This window comes from Scyliorhinus canicula, chromosome 15, assembly GCF_902713615.1.
Source record: "Scyliorhinus canicula chromosome 15, sScyCan1.1, whole genome shotgun sequence".
NCBI classification, from domain to species: Eukaryota; Metazoa; Chordata; class Chondrichthyes; order Carcharhiniformes; family Scyliorhinidae; genus Scyliorhinus; species Scyliorhinus canicula.
Genome location: NC_052160.1, coordinates 139,828,555 through 139,848,711, shown reverse-complemented (window position 1 = coordinate 139,848,711; position 20,157 = coordinate 139,828,555). Strand labels below are relative to the sequence as shown.

At 44.8% G+C, this 20,157-nt stretch overlaps 2 protein-coding genes across 2 annotated transcripts in view; one reads left to right on the top strand and one right to left on the bottom strand.

Annotated features, from left to right (window-relative positions):
- LOC119978187 overlaps positions 1–20,157 on the top strand; it is a 92,617-nt gene that overhangs the window by 33,665 nt on the left and 38,795 nt on the right. The gene's annotated exons all lie outside the window — the stretch shown is intronic.
- Positions 821–18,129, bottom strand: LOC119978023 (gastricsin-like). Its single transcript, XM_038819349.1, has 9 exons — positions 18,009–18,129; positions 16,067–16,232; positions 14,226–14,343; positions 13,991–14,109; positions 12,622–12,821; positions 10,248–10,370; positions 9,406–9,550; positions 3,394–3,492; positions 821–1,275 (listed from the first exon to the last, which is right to left on the bottom strand). The coding sequence occupies exons 1-9, from the start codon at positions 18,062–18,064 to the stop codon at positions 1,120–1,122; spliced, it is 1,182 nt and encodes a 393-aa protein (XP_038675277.1). The 5' UTR covers positions 18,065–18,129; the 3' UTR covers positions 821–1,119.

Below are 20,157 nucleotides of genomic sequence, written 5' to 3'. Positions count from 1 at the left end.
ATACATTTGAAAAAGATAAAGGTTTGAGAAGGAAAAACTGTACTTTACCACTGACTGGAATAGGAAATCTATCAGCATACAGGGGCGGGATTCACCCGCAATTGGCGGGGTGGGCCGTACCGGTGCCGAGGAATGGCATGAACCACTCCGGCGTCGGGCCACCCGGAAGGTTTGGAATCCTCTGCACCTCCGAGGGCTAGGCCTGCGTGGGAGTGCTTGGCGCCGTGCCAACCAGTGCCAAAGGGCCTCTGCCGGCGCGAGTTGATGCATGCGCAGGAGCGCCAGTGTGTTCTGGTGCATGCGCAGAACTGCCGGTGTGTTTCCTGCGCATGTGCAGGGGGTTTCTTCTCCACGCTAGCCGTCGCGGAGCTTTACAGAGGCTGGCGTGGAGGGAAAGGGTGCCCACACGGCACAAGCTCGCCCGCAGATCGCTGGGCCCCGATTGCGGGCCAGACCACCGCAGGATCCCCCTGTGGCCCACTGAGGACTCCGCAGGCCGCCCTCCAAGCCAGGTCCCGCCGGTATGGACCATGTCTAATCCACGCCGGCGGGACTGGCTGAAAACGGGCGGCCGCTCAGCCCATCGGGGCCCGGAGAATGGCCGGGGGGGGGGCACTGCCAACGGCCCCCGACCAGCGTGAGCAATCCACGCCCCCGTCCAAAAGCCGGCGGCGGAGAATTCGGCAGCCCGTGTCGACGGGGCGGGATTCACGCCGCCCCCCCCCGGCCATTCTCCGACCTGGCAGGGGGCAGAGAATCCCGCCCTAGGCGTTTGACCATATCTGAACTTCAACATGACAAGAAGCAAACAAAACAGGAAGAATATTAAGCAATGCTTTATTGTGTTCCCTGTTTATACACAAGAAGAAATGGTAATCTTCAGCAGAAAAGGTTTTCTCAAATAAAAAAAGAAATATTTCAATAAAAAAGTAGCAGACACTTGGCCAAAACAAGTACCGTCACACCCGGGTAATATCCTAATTTGCAATTATGGACATTCCAAAATGTTTGACGGAATACACTGCAATCAGTCCATGAAGGAAGATAATTGATGTCAGACAGGGAGTCAATTGAAGATACTGCTTTACTTGCAGGGTTAGATGCATAAATGACAAGAGTTTAGGCAGCCGTAGCGAATCCCATTCTGTTGTTGCCTCGGTCATAAATTGAGTAGAACTCCCGCAGGAAGACATCACCCAAGATCCACAGTGGTCCATCTCGGGTAGGGGGACGCACGTAGGTGGACGAAATGGCAACTAGGCACTGGCCAGAAACCTGGAAAACATGAGATGACAGCACTGTATTACACTCATGAACAGATTAAGTTTACACTTTTCTAACCTTATTAGAAGACTGGCAAAAGAAAGATTATTTGCTCAAAGTGATTAATGTTAATGTGCACCTCTTGTGCATTATTTTAGTTGGTAGTCAGCCATCTGTGACTTTAAGGCTTTTGACTCCCATTCAAATAGCTCACGTTTGGGTCTTCAATTCTTCAGCCTTTTGAAAATGGGAATTTTATGATTCTTGCACCAGTGAGTAGAATGGTCTGTGGCACGATGGCATGGATTCCAAAGAGGGGAATCAAGGAGGAAGGGATGGAAGGGATGGGTGTAGCCACCTGAGGTGGCCACGTCCCGATTCCAAAATGGATGCCCGCAGAGAGTGCAGGGAAAAACGGACAACACTAGGGAAAACAAGCAGGTGCAAGGTTTCCTGTGTATTAAGATTTGCAGAACTCAGACAGAACTGAAACCAATAGCCATTAACATATTAATGAGCTATCTCCGGAGACAAAAAGGAAACATTGAAACAATCGAGACCAGGACAAACTCCCCGGTGCCAGTGGAAGCTAAAACAAAGGCAGGCTAACGGTTACCTAGAGCCCGCCCAACGATCAGGGAACAACTCCGGTATTGGAGAAAATCAATACGAACGATTGGGACATGGTCCAATGAATTGGGACCAAGTCCGGGGTCCGCCCAGCAGGGCACGAAACCCCTGGGGACTATAAAACAGAGTTTCCAAGGTCAGTTCGTTCTCTTCTCTTACCCTGACTCCTCTCCATCTTCACCTTGGCTTTTGGCTCTCAGCGACGAGAGGCCCGCTAAGCACCAATCAAGTTAGTCTAAGGTCAACGCACGCTACGAGATAGGCGCTCCTAGCTACTATTCGGTACTAGTTCGAACCAGCAGTATCAGAACCGGACAACGGCCATTGTTCCTCTGACTGAGTGGACCACTCAAAGCTAAGTATAGGCTTTTAGTAGTAGTTGTAGTTTAGCGAGCAGAGTTTATGCATGAGTAATAATTGACTGTGTGTGTAAATAAAGGTGTATTGATTTCAAACTCACTAACTGGTGTATCGAGTCATTGATCAGTACTTGGCTTTGAACCCTGTGGTGGTATCAGAAAGATACCTGGCGACTCTTGAGCAAAGGTAATTAAAACAGAGTAAATTAAGGGAAAGCATAACGAGCAACATGGGGAGAAATAAATCTTCCACAAGGTCTATCCCGGCCCATAGAATTAGTGCCTGTTAGATATTACTATCTTCATTAAATACACCTCAAAGAAATTATCGCACAACGCCTCATTGAAAGCTGATATAATGAAGAGAATTTGAATTAAAGTTAGATTGCAGAAGTGATGTAATTTTTTGTCCGCCCTCAAATAATAACATTTTCCCTTTAATACAAATGGAAAATGCTCAACAGGTCAGGCAGAATCTGTGGAGCGAGAAACAGAGTAAACGTCTCAAGTCAATATGACCCTTCCACAGAACAGCAACTCCATAAACATCTTCCTTATAAAGGGTTTGTGAATTTACTGCAACCAGGATGCAAAGGAAATCTCTGTCCAATACTGTATTTCCAATGCTTCCCTGTTAACAAAGTATTAACGAGGGTGAAGTAGAACAGGGTTATATCCTTGGACTAGTAAAGCAGAGGCTTGGAATAATGATCCAGAGATATTAGTTCAAAGGGGAAGTTTTAATTCAATTAGTTCCATGAAATCTGGATTTAAAAAGTTGCCAACAGTACAGGCGATCATGGAACTACCAGATTGTTACAAAACCCATCTGGTTCACTTGTGTCGTTTAGTGATTGTAAGCGGTCACCCTTACCCCATCTGGCCTACATGTGACTCCAGGCTCACAGCGATGTGGTTGACATTGGAAATGGCCTAGCAAACCACTCAGTTGTATCCAATGCAGTGGCTTGGCCGCCCACACCTTCTCAAGGACACTTAGGGATGGGTAACAAACTCTGACCTTGCCAGTGATACCCACATCCCCTGAATTAATAAAGCAGGCAGATTTCCCAGCTATTTTGACTAAACTGAGTCACGTCAAATGTTGGTTTAATGAATAAAAGACAGGTGTTGGACATACCTGTTGGATGTAAGCTGAGCCTGGAATAGTGAGGTAAACTTCCTCGATTATAAAGGTCAATGAAGGCAGGTTTCCGACAGTATCACAGTTGACCAAGTTCTAGGACATAAAGAAGAAAACATTCAGCATACCTGTGTTCTTAACTTGAATAAACAACGTACAGCAAGAAATCATTGGGTAAAGTATTATTCCACAGATAACCTATCTCGTGCAGCTTCATTTTAGCTAATAAAGGGAAATGTATGGTAAAGTCGTCGTAGTCCCAGATGATGGGCTGGTTTAGCTCAGTGGGGTTGATAGCTGGTTTGTGATGCAGAACAAGACCAACAGCACGGGTTCAATTCCTGTACCAGCTTGCCCGAGCAGGCGCTGGAATGTGGCGACTAGGGGCTTTTCACAGTAACTTCATACTTGTGACAATAAAAGATTATTATTATTATAGATGACCATAGGCTGCATTCCCCTTTGAGGGGGAGAGCTGACTGGTGGTGGTTTAACCAGAGGATCTCCACACCTCAGGTGAGGGGAAAGGTTGAGAAGGTGGACCTTCAGAGAAGTTATTAGATTGAAGGCCTTTTGTATAGTGCATTGGAAAATACCATTTCCATTAGATATGGAGCGCAAGTCAATGCTTTCTCAATTTAAAAGCTGCATTAAGACAGTCAGGAAAATGATTCAGGGGAAGTTTCTTCACATGGAGTTGTTGCAGTGTGGGGTGCTTTGCCAGAGAGGAGAGGGTCTTACTCTGCATTTTATTGAACCACATGAATGAGCCAATTGTTCTAAAAATGTGCCATTCTCATTTGGGTCCTGTGAAGACTAAATTAGCTCACTAAAGCAAAGTGTCATACATTGTGTTTTCCCTATATGACACTAGAAATCGATATTAAGAACTTGTTCTGATGAAAGTCCTTCATTTTAAGTAAGGCTTACATCCACCAATGGATTCAATGGAGACCAACTGAAATTAATCTTTCGCAGGACATCTCCAACAATTAGATAGGAGAGATGGTAATCCACCACACCTAGTTGCACCATACCCAGGTCCTAGATCTGTAAGAATAGTCTTGTCAACATACACTCTGCTGTTGTGGCCAGAAAGTGTCACTGTTGTCCTAGTGCTCTTGAGTTTAGAATAATGAGAGGAGATCTAATTGAGTATTGAAAGATGATAAATGGTCTGGCAGTTCAGTAGCACAGTGGTTTACACTGTTGCTTCACAGCGCCAAGAACCAGGGTCGATTCCGCCTCGGGTGACTGTGTGGAGTCTGCACGTTCTTCCCGTGTCTGCGTGGGTTTCCTCCGGTTGCTCCGGTTTCCTCCCACAAGTCCCGAAAGGCGTGCTGTTAGGTAACTTGGAATTCTGAATTCTCCCTCAGTGTACCCAAAAAGGCACTGGAGTGTGGCGACTAGGGGATTTTCACAGTAACTTCATTGCAGCGTTAATGTAAGCCTACTTGCGACACTCATTCTTCCAGCGGAGCGGGCAGAGAGGGGAGCGATTTTTGGAGGGGAGAGCTGGAAGGTAAGTTTTTGATTTTTAACTTACTTTTTTGGAGCTTTTTTATTTCTCAGAGCAGCAGAAAACCTGGGAAGGTTTGTATTAGCCAATAAATTTGAACGGTGAGGAAACCCGAGATACTACACGTATAGTATCTCCCACCCTCCCTCCTCCTCTAACCAAAAAAAACCTCAGTGCTGTGAGCAGGAAAGCTATTTACTTGTTTTTTCTATTTTACTGGGAGACTAAGTAGAGGTGATGGCAGCTCGGGCAGTGGAATGCTCCTCCTGCAGAATTTTCAAGATAAGGGAGACCATCGGTGTCCTTGCTGACTTCACCTGAGGAAAGTGCAGCCATCTCCAGCTCCTCACAGGACGTGTTAGGGAACTGGAGCTGGAGCTGGATGAACTGAGGATCATTCAGGAAGCTGAGGGGGTGATAGATAGAAGCTACAGGGGCATAGTTATGCCTGAGAACAAAGGTAGCTGGGTAACAGTTAGAGGTGGAAGAGGAGGAAGCAGTCAGTGCAGGGATCCCCTGTGGTTGTTCCTCTCAACAATAAGTATACCGCTATGGATACTGTTGGGGGGGATTACCTAGCAGGGGCTGCAGTGACCAGGTCTATGCACGAGGTCTGGTTCTGGGGCTCAGAAGGGAAGGGGGGAGATTAGGAGAGCACTAGTTTTCGGTGACTCAATAGTTAGAGGTACAGACAGGCGGTTCTGTGGGCACGGGCAAGACTCTCGGATGGTTTGTTGCCTCCCGGGTGCCAGGGTACATGACGTCTTGGATGGTGTCTTCAGGATCCTTAAGGGGGAGGGGGAGCAGCCAGAAGTCGTGGTGCACATTGTTACCAACGACGTTGGTAGGAAAATGGGTGTGGTTGTAATAAACAAGTTTAGGGAGTTAGGCTGGAAGTTCAAAGGCAAGACAGACAGAGTTGTCATCTCTGGTTTGTTGCCGGTGCCACGTGACAGCGAGGCTAGGAATAGGGAGAGAGTGCAGTTGAACACGTGGCTGCAGGAATGGTGCAGGAGGGAGGGCTTCAGGTATTTGGATAATTGGAGTGCATTCTGGGGAAGGTGGGACCTGTACAAGCAGGACGGGTTGCATCTGAACCAGAGGGACACCAATATCCTGGGAGGGAGGTTTTCTAGTACTCTTCGGGAGGGTTTAAACTAATTTGGCAGGGAAATGGGAACCGGATTTGTAGTCCAACAACTAAGGTAGCCGATGTTCAGGACATCAAAGCGTGTAGTGAGGCAGTGGGGAAGGTAACACTGACAAAGGAGAGTACTTGCTGGCATGGAGATGGGTTGAAGTGTGTATACTTCAATGCAAGAAGCATCAGGAATAAGGTGGGTGAACTTAAGGCATGGATCGGTACTTGGGACCATGATGTGGTGGCCATCACGGAAACTTGGATAGAAGAGGGGCAGAAATAGTTGTTGGAGGTTCCTGGTTATAGATGTTTCAACAAGATTAGGGAGGTGATAAAAGAGGTGGGGGTGGCATTGTTAATTAGAGATAGTATAACAGCTACAGAAAGGCAGTTCGAGGAGGATCTGCCTACTGAGGTAGTATGGGTTGAAGTCAGAAATAGGAAAGGAGCAGTCACCTTGTTGGGAGTTCTCTATAGGCCCCCCAATAGCAGCAGAGATGTGGAGGAACAGATTGGGAAACAGATTTTGGAAAGGTGCAGAAGTCACAGGGTAGTAGTCATGGGTGACTTCAACTTCCCAAACATTGAGTGGAAACTCTTTAGATCAAATAGTTTGGATGGGGTAGTGTTTGTGCAGTGTGTCCAGGAAGCTTTTCTAACACAGTATGTAGATTGTCCGACCAGAGGGGAGGCCATATTGGATTTGGTACTTGGTAATGAACCAGGGCAAGTGATAGATTTGTTAGTGGGGGAGCATTTTGGAGATAGTGACCACAATTCTGTGACTTTCACTTTAGTAATGGAGAGGGATATGTGCGTGCAGCAGGGCAAGATTTACAATTGGGGGAAGGGTTAATATGTTGCTGTAAGACAAGAACTGAAGTGCATAAGTTGGGAACATAGACTGTCAGGGAAGGACACAATTGAAATGTGGAACTTGTTCAAGGAACAGATACTATGTGTCCTTGATATGTATGTCCCTGTCAGGCAGGGAAGAGATGGTCAGGTGAGGGAACCATGGTTGGCAAGAGAGGTTGAATGTCTTGTTAAGAGAAAGAAGGAGACTTATGTAAGGCCGAGGAAACAAGGTTCAGACAGGGTGCTGGATAGCCAGGAAGGAACTGAAGAAAGGGATTAGGAGAGCTAAGAGAGGGCATGAAAAATCTTTGGTGGGCAGGATCAAGGAAAACCCCAAGGCCTTTTACACATACGTTAAAAATATGAGAATGACTTGAGCAAGGGTAGGTCCAATCAAGGGCCTAGCTGGAGATTGTGTATTGAGTCTGAAGAGATAGGAGAGGTTTTGAGCGAGTACTTTTCTTCAGTATTTACAAATGAGAGGGGCCATATTGTTGGAGAGGACAGCGTGAAACAGACTGGTATGCTCAAGGAGATACTTGTTAGGAAGGAAGATGTGTTGGGCATTTTGAAAACCTTGAGGATAGACAAGTCACCCGGGCCTGACGGGATACATCCAAGGATTCTATGGGAAGTAAGAGATGAAATTGCAGAGCCGTTGGCAATGATATTTTTGTCCTCACTGTCAACAGGGGTGGTACCAGAGGATTGGAGAGTGGCGAATGTCGTGCCCCTGTTCAAAAAAGGGAAGAGGGATAACCCTGGGAATTACAGGCCAGTTAGTCTTACTTAGGTGGCAGACAAAGTAATGGAAAGGGTACTGAGGGATAGGATTTCTGAGCATTTGGAAAGACACTGCTTGATTAAGGTTGTCAGCATAGATTTGTCAGATATAGATCTTGCCTCACGAGTCTTATTAACTTCTTTGAGGAGGTGACCAAGCACGTGGATGAAGGTCAAGCAGTGGATGTAGTGTACATGGATTTTAGTAAGGCATTTGATAAGGTTTCCCATGGTAGGCTTATGCAGAAAGTAAGGAGGATGGGATAATGGGAAATTTGGCCAGTTGGATAACGAACTGGCTAACCAATAGAAGTCACAGAGTGGTGGTGAATGGTAAATATTCAGCCTGGAGCCCAGTTACCAGTGGCGTACCACAGGGATCAATTCTGGGTCCTCTGCTTGGATGAGGGAGTTGAAGGGTGGGTCAGCAAATTTGCAGACGATACGAAGATTGGTGGAGTTGTGGATAGTGAGGAGGGCTGTTGTCGGCTGCAAAGAGACATAGATAGGATGCAGAGCTGGGCTGTGAATTGGCAGATGGCGTTTAACGCTGAAAAGTGTGAGGTTGTCCATTTTGGAAGGACAAATATGAATGTGGAATACAGAGTTAATGGTAGGGTTCTTGGCAATGTGCAGTGTTAAGTAATGGGTTAAGAGACATTGCAATTAGTTGTCTCATTTATGTTAAGTGTTCAATGATTGACACTGATATGTAAAGGGGCTTCAGGTGGCCTCTGTTGCCGATGATGTGTAGAGTTCTGTGCAGAGTCAGTTGGCAACAAATAAAGGTGTGTTGGTGAAAAAGGAGCAGAACTTTTGCCTCTTCATACCACAGCATTTAATACATGTAACATGGAGGAGCAGAGAGATTTTGGGGTCTATGTTCATAGATCTTTGAAAGTTGCCATTCAAGTGGATAGAGCTGTGAAGAAGGCCTATGGTGTGCTAGCGTTCATTAGCAGAGGGATTGAATTTAAGAGCCATGAGGTGATGATGCCGCTGTACAAAACCTTGGTCAGGCCACATTTGGAGTACTGTGTGCAGTTCTGGTCAACTTATTTTAGGAAGGATGTGGAATCTTTGGAAAAGGTGCAAAGGAGATTTACCAGGATGTTGCCTGGAATGGAGAGCAGGTCTTACGAGGAAAGGTTGAGGGTGCTAGGACTTTTCTCATTAGAACGGAGAAGGATGAGGGGAGACTTGATAGAGGTTAATAAGATGATCAGTGGAATAGATAGAGTAGACAGTCGGAGCCATTTTCCCCGGGCAGAACAAACCATTACAAAGGACAGAAATTTAAGGTGAACGGTGGATGATACAGGGGGGATGTCAGAGATAGATTATTTACCCAGAGAGTAGTAGGGGCATGGAATGCACTGCCTGTGGAAGTAGTTGAGTTGGATACATTAGGGACCTTCAAGTGGCTATTGCACAGGTACATGGATTATGGTAGAATGATGGGGTGTAGATTAATTTGTTCTTAATGTAGGACAAAAGTTCGAGACAGGAGGAGACACACAGATTTTGAATTAGTAATGGGTTGAAGGGTTGTGGAGAACGGGCGGGAAAGTGGAGTTGAGGCCGAGAGATCAGCCATGATCGTATTGAATGGCGGAGTGGGCACGAGAGGCTGAATTGCTGACTTCTGCTCCTTCTAATGATACTGTCCCAGAATCTGTATCTATTAATAGTTATTACAAAACCTTACATCACCATTCTCATTCTGATATACGCCAATGGATTTAAACAGTTGCCCCATTTCCTGACTTGGTACAGTGAGGTAGGAAGTGCCAGTATCGACCATAGCTTGGCATCCTTGGCGACAGAAGGCAGGCTGACCATTGAGAAGCACACTGAAAAACAGAATTCCATTATTGATGTATTCATTCATGTTAAGTCGTAATTTAGAACCACGTGGCAGTTACTCTGCAAGACCTCTGCTTTTGTTATATCCTCTTTGAATCCCACTATTTTAACAAGGCCAAATCCTCAAAAAATCCGCTATTCTCCACCCCCCACGCCCGACTCACGCCACGAATCGCCGCTCGCCGTTTTTTACGGTGAATGGCGATTCGCCGAGGCCGATGGGCCGAGTGGGCGGGCCTTCACGCCCGTTTCAACACAGCAGCAAACACACCTGCTCGCTGCCGTCGTGAAACAGGTGCCAGATGCCTGTTTGGGGCATCTAGAGGCCCGATTCGCAAGGGAGCACCACGACTGTGATCGGGAGGGGACAGGTCCGCGATCGGTGCCCACCGATCGTCGGGCCAGCGTTCAAAACAGACGCACTCTTTCCCCTCCGCCGCCCGGCAAGATCAAGCCGCCACGTCTTGCCGGGCGGCTGAGGAGAAAGACATCACTGCCTGTCCTGCGGCAGCCTTTACGATTCTCCGCATTTGCGGAGAATCTTGCCCTGGGTTTTTTGTTCTGTCGAAATTATGTTTTATAGAACCTTGTCTGCTCTAATACATTAAAGTTATATCACCTGTTTTTCAAGGTGATCTGTTGCCAGTACAAGCCACTATTAAGTAATCACTTATTCACACTTACCCTTCCATGCCAATAAGCCAGTACCATTCCTGAAGAACAGGGGCCCAGGTAATTTGACCAGTGTAAAGACTATTGTCAACTCCTCCAAATATCATTTCACCTCCGTTTTGACTAGTTGGTTCCCTGGAGAAAAGAAGTATATTCAGCTTTACTAATACTTCAACTAATGCTTCAATATTGAGACATGAGTTGCTGTCATCCAGCTCCAAGTTACTGACTGAAACACAAGTCTCACTGACTACTCTACGCACTGACATAGTCCCATATCTGGCTTGAGCTAAATATATTGCCTTACAATTAGCATCCAACAATCTGTGGCCAACAGTTTGTGGCGGACTGTATCATAACCTTCACTGCTGATTATAATTTTCTCAAATATTATATGAGTGTGGTAAAAATTTCTCATTATATTCCCTCATCTATGGGATTAAAATGTCAGGCTCAAGAGTTGGTGATATCCATAACCTCTGATCGATCCCCTTACTAATCAAGAAATCCCCTTATTGATCAAGATTATTGCTCACACATGATGCTGCTCCATACAAACATGTTTCAGTAACTCATGATGATATACTGATCCTAGTGAAAAGTGTGCTAGAACGAGATTCATCTTTCAGGACATGGTTCAGCTTCAACCATGGTTAGAAGACAACGTGCGACAATATAAATTCTAAAATATAAAAAGTTCAGTAAAGAACTTAACGTCCAACTGAAAGGCTCAGTGGAAATAGTGAATCACAGCATTAGATAGGATCCAGGAAAACAAGTGATGGTAAAATGTTATATTTAACAGAGAATCCAGTTTCACATTTTAATTGTTCCAGGAAAAATATTTTAAGGATATCAATAAAATATCAAAGTAACATATTCCTTAATTCTGCCGAGTGAATGAAGCTCCCCCAAGCTGGTGATGTGAATCTATCTTATCCAGTTTGCTTCTAAATGTATCATTCTTTTCAGCTGCACGATTAATTTCTCACGTATAAGTGTCGTTTCTCAATTGTCATGCGGTGCTTCCTTTTTATGGTCCAAATTTTGGTTTTGATCATTGTTAGTTAACCCCTAACCTGTTTTCTGAACCTTTGTCAACAGTTTTTGGCCTGTCCTTTTTTTAAAAAAAAATCACCCTGTTCAACCTTTACGTTTTCAAAGGAAAATTATTCTTTCGCCGTTCAAAATAACTATATTTCCTGACACTGAGTTTTCATTATGAAAGGTTCAGCATTTTTGGGTGGTCTATAGTATAGGCTCACAAAACCATAAGATATAGAAGCAGAATTAGGCCACTCGGCCCATCGAGTCTGCTCCACCATTCGATCATGGCTGATATGTTCTTCTTCCCTATTCTCCTGCCTTCTCCTCATAACACCTGATTGATCCCCTTATTGATCAAGAAATCCCCTCATTGATCAAGATTATTGCTCACACATGATGCTGCTCCATACAAACATGTTTCAGTAACTCATGATGATATACTGATCCTAGTGAAAAGTGTGCTAGAGCGAGATTCAACTTTCAGGACATGGTTCAGCTTCAACCATGGTGCACTGGTAACATTCTCACTATTAAGTCAAAGTGTTAAGTGGAAATTCCACACCAGAAACGTGCGCACAAAGAAATCTCACTTGCCACTCCAGCTCGGAATGAGTGCTGCACCTATGAAGTTGTCGGCTTTCAGATCAGTGTTACAACAAGGCCACGTTTGCCTCTGGAATTGATGTAAATGATCCCATGGTAGTATTTTGAAGAAAGACTTTAGGATTCCTCCCAGTGACCTCAGCCAATGGATATCCCTCAACCTCCGTAATTAAAAAACAGATAACCTGATCATTGCTGTTTATGGGATCTTACTGTGCAAAAACTTGCTGCTACCTTCACTACTGCGTAGCAATGTCTGCTCTTTCTGGGTTGTTAGCTGCTACCTTCACTACTGCGTAGCAATGTCTGCTCTTTCTTGGTTGTTAGCTGGCGATAAATCTTGCTTTGATCAACTTTTTAAAAAAATTATAAATTTAGAGTATCCAATTACATTTTGTTTCCAATTAAGGGGCAATTTAGCATGGCCAATCCACCGAATCTGCACATCTTTGGGTTGTGGGGGTGAAACCCACGCAGACATGGGGAGAATGTGCAAACTCCACACGGACAGTGATCCAGGGCCGGGATTCAAACCCGGGTCTTCAGCGCCGCAGTCCCAGTGCTAACCACTGCGCCGCATGCCGCTCCTTTGATCAACTTTTTAACTTTCAGGCTGTGACATTCCCCATGATTTCTCATGAAACCTCCCTGTCCTTTGACCAAAATCTATCGGTTCAATGTAGGCCGCCCTCCTCAGTTGATTTCATGACTTCAGTATGGTCCTAATTCCTCTTACCTGCTCAGGTATATAGAAAACAGAGGTGATGACACCAGATTGTCATGGATCATGTTGTCAAACACTGGGGTGGCATATCCTGATGAAAGTGCTGGGAATGCAAGACCAAGGATTCCATCAAATTTGGCATAATAAAAGAAATTCCCAGGTTCATTCACACTGAGGCCAAACTCCTGATTTTGAATATTTATGCCAGCAACCTTGGGTGGGAAACAGAAAGAGAATCAGAAGAAATTACACTAACCTTAGAAAGAAGTTAAAATCCAACTGACTAATGATTCCAAAACCTTAGCCATCGATTGATTCATCTGAACCCACAATACTGCGTCGGGCAGCTGCGTAGAATCATAGAACAACCACAGTGCAGAAGGAGGCCATTTGGCCCATCACATCTGCACTGACCCTCTGAAAGAGCCCGCTAACCAGGCTCCGGCTCTATCCCTGCAGACACGGGAAGAAAGTGCAAACTCCACGCAGACAGTCACCCGAGACCGGAATCGAATCCGGGTCCCTGGAGCTGTGAGGCAACAGCTCTAACCACCGTTCCACCGTGCCGTCCATGTTAAATAAAAATGGATTGGTGCATTTTGAACGTTGGCCACAAGGTCCTGCAGACTGAAATTCAGAAATTAGCACAAAAACTCTTCTGTCAAGAATTGAAAGTAGAGGTTTGATATGTCATCTGTTTCTTAAAAGGTTGGAGAAAGGTAATTGACCATCTGATGAAAAAAATTGGATATTTTCCTCCAATATGTCTCTTATACTGGCGTAACTCTCTGGCAAACCTTGTATACCCTGGTACTACCCCACCTCCTACAGTTAAATCATCCTTGGATTGGAAATACAGCTGGAATTAGCAGGAGGTTGACAGGAGGTCGAAGGAGCCACTTCACCAATCACGGAGGTGTTAATTGTAGACTAATTAGCAATGGCTTAGCACATCGCACTCTGGTCTTGGAGCCAGAGTGTTCTGGGTTCACGTCCTACTCCAAAGACACTGGATTACAGTACTGAGGGGGTGCAGCACCATCAGCGGTGCCATCTTTTGGGTGAGACCTTAATACCAGGGCCCCACCTGACCTCACAAGTGGACGTAAAATATCGCACAGGCACTATCTTAAAGAGGAGCAGAGACCCCCTCAACCATTAAAACAGATTGCCTGGTAACTACGTCATTTTTTTCGTGGACCTGGTTACGCCCAAATTGGCTGTCACGATTCGTGTATTAAAGAAGTGAACACACTTCAAAAGATTTTAAACTAACTGTAAAGCACTTTGAAATGTCTCAAGACCTTAAAAGGTGACATAAAATGCAAAGTTTTTTTTTAGTGACTGGTACCCTTTTCACTTTGTGCTGTGTAATACTTACATTAGCCGTGTCATATCCAAAGAATCCAGTCAAACTCCCCGAACCGTAAGCAACGGCAAAGTATTGATTCTTTGTGCTGTATGTTGAGGATTGAGATGGATAAAATCTGGCATGGTTTGCTGGAAAGAGAAGAATGAACCATGATTTACTTCTCTCAAAGACTGTGCCAAGTTATCTGATCATCCAATGACAGCGAAGAACTGGGAAAATAGCCATTTGTTTGAGGTATACTCACTGCACGCTGGGCTCTGGCAGGTGATGGATGGCACCCAAAGGTTGGAGGAGCCAGTGTCGAACAGGACCAAGAAACTCTGGGGTGGGGTACCAATTGTCATGGCTCCATAATAGAAGTTCTGGTGTGAATTGAAAAACAAAAATTAGAACTGATTAACACAGAAATTATGAGCAGCAGTTGGCAATTCTGCCCCTTGAGCCCGCACCGCCATTCAATCAGACCATTCCTGATGTCTTCCTGATCTCAAATCCACCTCCCTACCCGTTCCCATATCCCTTTAACTTGATTTTTTTAGAAACAGAAATCTCTCCACCTCCCTCTTGAAATCATTTAATGGCTGACTCTCCACTGCACTGAGGCAGAAAGTTCCACAAATTCACCATCCTCCTCGGGCAGTAGTTCCTCCTCATCTCTGTGCTAAATCTACAGCCTCTCAACCTATACCTGTGACCACTCATCCCACATTGCCCCACAAGGGGGAACATTTGGTCTATGTTTACTTTATCAATCCCTTTTCATATTTTATACACCCGATCAGGACCCCTCTCATCCTCCTAAACTCCAGCGAGTACAAGCCCAAACTGTTTAATCTCTCAGCATTCGTCAACCCCTTCATCCCCGGAATCAATCTCGGCGACTCTCATTCTGGATAAGAATCAGACTTTGTCATTAACCTGTGGAAGAGGCCAAAATATCACAATCTCAAATTATTTCAAGCTTCAGTCATTAAAAAAATAGGAATGTTTAAATAGGGCATAGCTCTCGAGATGAGAGCTTGAAGAAAGGCTCATGGCTTTTGGCTCATTAGACTGGGGGATGGGTCTACAAACAGCAGCTTCGGACCCAGGTACCAACCTTGATCGATCATTTAATGGTAATCACGGATTGATTCTTTTCTTAAATCATTGTTCGCATTGTGAGAAAGTACAATTCAGCTGACAATTTACTTTGTTTAACCTTTAAAATGTTGAAACGTGCCTCTGTCCTGTTTTTGCCTATTTCTGCAATTGAGTAGCAGGTTGGCAACTCTCGTGTTATTGCATTTTTGACTGAATTTTCTTTTAAGTAGCTGTTCTTGTTATTAAGGTTGGTGACCCCTACACTGGGGCATTCATGTGCTCGTCTCCTTAGCAAAGTGGCAGCTTTAGAAGCAATTATAAACCCTGAGATATCAAAGTGTGGGCAGAATGAGAGGTGTTCAGAATGGGTTAAGAAACAATCCAATAACATGTCAAATTGATGTTAAGTATCCAATAATTGACACTGATTATGTAAAGGGGTTGCAGGTGCCATTTGTGGTGTGTGTGGTGATAAAGTTTTTGTACAGAGTATGTTCGAGGAAAATAAAGCAGAACGCTTGACTCTTTACTCAACAGCAGCCAGAAGCTAACAGGCGGCTGGATGGTTAGCACTGCTGCCTCACAGCTCCAGGGAACAGGGTTCGATTGCGACCTCAGGTGACTGTCTGTGTGGAGTTTCACTGTTTCCCAGTGTCTGCGTGAGTTTCCTCCGTGTGCTCCGGTTTCCTCCCACAGTCCAAAGACGTGTGGGTGAGGTGGATTGGCTATGATCAGTTGCCCCGAAGTGTCCAAAAGGTTAGATAGGGTTACTGGGTTAAGGGGATAGGGTGGAGGTGTAGGCTTTCCAAGGGCTGGTGCAGTATTGATGGACTGAATGGCCTCCTTCTGTCGGGACTCTATGAGAGCTTATAATCATCAGTCTGACTGCTCACTGTGCCTGCTGGTATGTGTTTTTGACAGTCAGCCTCAGCTGGAACTCAAACCAAATAGTATTTTAACTTAACCTCATTCTACACACGATATTGATTTTCTTTTTCTTACGTCAACATAACTCTGGAGTGGTTCACCAGCAGCCTCCGACTGGTATTCGGGGAAGAGGAGGCGGTACTTCAAGGCGGGATCACGCTGGTGAGTTTTTAAGAATTCTTTTAGCTCCCCACGCTCCCTCAGAATCTGACGCACAGATTTGCCATGGTGTAAAATCACTCTGAAATGTTAAAAAGCCAAATCAATGCTGATCAAATAATCATGGGTTGGAGCAAGCTTTCTTTAAAAATTAGAATCATGAGCTGCATTGTCATTCCACGATTCGGCACAATTCAAGACAGTTCAGGTCCCCATGAGAATTAAGAGTGGGGAAATTAGATCCTTTCTCACACAAACTTCTTCTGGAGGGAACACCCTTGATTATTTGAGGGTCAATGAAGCACAGCTTCAACTGTAACTTTGCTACATGGCAGGGCGAGGAGGCAGGGCCCAGTTCTAATTCAGCCAGAATTGAGATCGAACCTACCCTGTTGGTCTTATTCAAAAACCATCTAGCCCACTGAGATAGCGCCCTTAAACTTGCTACTTCTTCCGGATTATACACATAATGACATGTTCAGAATCAAATTTAATTCCTGCAGACTTCATACAAGTTTGTTTTTGTGCTTCAGTAATTATTTTGAATAATTCCCAGGCTTCTAGCTCTTCAGTAACCAACTCCAGTCAATGTACAATTGATTCTACCTATTTAATCTCTTGATAGGAAGTTTGTAAAATGTATCCCATAATTTCTGTACCTCGAGCTCTGCGTTCCACTATTTAGCCTTGAAGGTTCCTTAATTAGCACAGGTGACAATGCCTTAGTCTCAGCTGCACAGGAACCAGGACGTTCCAGGAATTATTGCTCATCTTTTGCCAAAGTTATCTCTGCAGGTTTCAGTCTCCCTCCTAATTAGATGCTTATCTATTTGCTTGGATTGTTGAAGTAATGCAATCCAGGTTAGTCGTTAGCAACCTGCTGCATGGGTACCGTGCTCCATTTGTCAGATATCCCTTTATCCATGCAAGATGTTCAGGCCTTGCCTCTATTTTTCGGTGCATGTTTATGGACAGTTTGTCTTTATTGTCCCTTGGGATGCCGGCATCATTGGCAAGGCCAGCATTTGTCTCCCACACCTAACTGAATAATTCAGAGGCAGTTAAGGCTCAACCACATTGCTGTGGGCCTGGAGTCACACATAGGCCAGACCGGGTGAGGGTGGCAGATTTCCTTCCCGAAAGGGACATTAGTGAATGGGTTTTATGGGGACAATCAATGATGGCTGCCATTGCTGAGGCTACCTTTATATTCCATATTTATTCATTGAATTGGAATCCCACCAGCTGCCTTTGGGAGGGATTTGAACCAATGAATCCAAAGCTTTAGACTGGGCCACTGGGTAACCAATCCAGTGATGGTGCTACTACCCTACCATGTCCCCGATGACAGGATAGGTATTGCGGTCAGACACGATCCAATGAGACAGAGACTTCTTTATCCAAACTGGAGAAGGCAATCCCCATCTTGCCTTAAACATGTTGCTCATATCCTTGGGTTGTCCATTATAAGAACACAAGATATTGGAGCAGTTGTAGTCCATCCATCCCCTCCAGCCTGCCACACTGTTCAATATTGTGACTGATTTTAAACCTTATGGCCAGGGCTAGTGCAGGACGGTGAAGTTATCAACCTGTCTTGAGTGTGCTCAATGTTAGAGCATGCACAGCCCGCTGGGATTGAGAATTTCAAAGCATGTCGCTCATTTTGGCAAGTACGACAATAACCAACCTTTTCTTAGTTTGCTTCTAACATAGGTGACCATAAATTAAGCTTAGTTATCTGATGGAACTAACTTTTCCTTTAAACAAACATCCCTCTACATATAATGCACAACTGGCATATAATCTGGTAAAAATTTCAAGTGATATTCAGTTATTAAATTGCTGGATTACTTACTTGTGGAAGCACTCAGAGAGTTGGATACAGACCAAGGCAATGATTAACCATTTCATTTTGCCTCTCGATGTAGTGTCGCTGAAAATGGGAAGCAATTGCGGTCCACACAATTCCTCGAATTGTGCTGGAGACTGCAGTAGGCTGGGTGTTTTTATACTCGCAAGTAAGCAAGCGATTTGTTTGTTTTTCAACTTCACTAATGAAGGTCATTTTATCTCCAATGATAAATTATACAGTTCCATTGTTCTCTTTTTAATACAAACAAAGTCACCTTAAAGTACTTGATCTCTTTCAAATTTGAAATTCTTCGTGGTCAGAAGACTTGCATGTGATGACAAGCATCAACCATTCTGATCAGTTTGGACTGGTAAAGGTGTTTTAATATAATTCAGTAAGAAGTCTTACAACACCAGGTTAAAGTCCAACAGGTTTGTTTCAAACACGAGCTTTCGGAGCGCAGCTCCTTCCTCAGGTTACATCATTAATATAATTCGGTAGAGAATGAGGATTATTCCATTCAGTTGACAACAGTGCGTGCATTTGTAGTTGTCCCCCAAAAAGTCTTGCATTTATTGAAGGATGCAGGATAGAGGCAAGGCAGAGGTTTGCAAGGACGAAGGGGTTCAGTGTTGGGGTCTTTTTGAGAAATGGGGTGAAAGTGGCAAATTTGGAGAAGGGGTTTCAGAACTTGAGCAGCGAGGACAGCGAGAACAACTGGAGAGATGGTAGTATTGTCGCTGGAATATTAATCCACAGACCGAGGGCAATGCTCTGGGGGGCCCAGGTTCATATCACACCACGGCAGGTGGCAAAACCTAAATCCAATAACATTCTGGACATAAAAAACCCACCTAGTTCACTGATGTCCTGTCGGGGAGGAAATCTGCCCCCTTGGCCTACATGTGACTCTAGACCCACAGCAATATGGGTGACCCTTAATTCCCCCCTGAAGCGGCCTTGCAACCACTCATTCAGTTAAAGGGTAATTAGGGAAGGGTGATAAATGCTGGACCATCCAGCGACGTCCACATCCCATGAATTAATTTGAAAGAAAATAACCATCAGCTAATATGGGAGCCAGACGGTGAAGTTAGGAGGACAGCAGTTTAGTGGGAATAGAGTCAAGGGAGCAGCAGGTGGGTCCCATGGACAAGATATCTTCTAATGGTCTTTTACAGCCCTCGGTACTATTTTTCAAACACCTGCTTCTAACCACAGCAATAAACTTCGACATTGGTTGACCACACCCAATAATGTGCTTTCCAAGAATCTTTAACTGCCAAAATGCCACAGAATACTGCCTTCAGTTCCTCAAGCTGAGAAACTTTGAGGATCCGCACAAGCAGTGAATATGCTAAAGCGTGCACTCATTCCAATTGCATGAAGCACTGAGATCTCCCACCATAAACAGCTACCAATGCATATTCTCCCTGTCCCTCCATATAAAATGGACTGGTTTCTCTAAAGAATGAAATCAAACCGTGACATTTAGTGGTTGAACTCCCAAGTATTTATTTCACTGTAGAAGTACAAGTTTTAGAACTGATGTACCATCCGTTACTCTACAAAGTCTTGGCCTTTCATCCTCCAGGTCTTAAAAATGTTGAGAAGGCTCATGGGAGTTGAACCCACACTGTTAGCCTCCCTCTGCATCACAAAGCTGAACTTGGGTAGATTGGTTCATGATGCAGAGCGAGGCCAGCTGCGCTGGTTCAATTCCCGTACACGCTGAGGTTATTCCTGAAGGCTCCCCAACCTTGCCCCTAGCCTGAGGTGTGGTGATCCTCAGGTTAAATCACCTCCAGTCAGCTCTCACCCCTCAAAGGGGAAAGCAGCCTATGGTCATCTGAGACTATGGCGACTTTACCTGCATAGATGTAAATATGGGTTCTAAAATTTTTTGAAACCTGAACCACAGGGTAAGAAAATATAGCTCATATTACTACAGCAAAGAAAATCGGGTTTGGTAAACAGAATACTTACCAGAAATCTTCAATTCGTCTTACCTGAAAGGTCAGAGTTAAAGTCAGAACTACAGGCCGGTGAGCCTTATGTCAGTGGTAGGGAAATTAACGGAGAGAATTCTTCGGGACAGGATCTACTCCTATTTGGAAGCAAGTGGACGTATTACCGAGAGGCAGCATGGTTT

What these genes read in the sequence shown, in the direction of transcription:
- LOC119978023 (XM_038819349.1), bottom strand. Translation starts at nt 18,064, where the DNA reads ATGAAATGGTTAATCATTGCCTTGGTCTGTATCCAACTCTCTGAGTGC. An exon ending in CTGCCAGAGCCCAGCGTGCA is followed by an intron (nt 14,110 to 14,225) that starts GTGAGTATACCT and finishes TTCTCTTTCCAG; the next exon opens with CAAACCATGCCAGATTTTAT. An exon ending in TTTTCTATATACCTGAGCAG is followed by an intron (nt 10,371 to 12,621) that starts GTAAGAGGAATT and finishes TCTTTTCTCCAG; the next exon opens with GGAACCAACTAGTCAAAACG.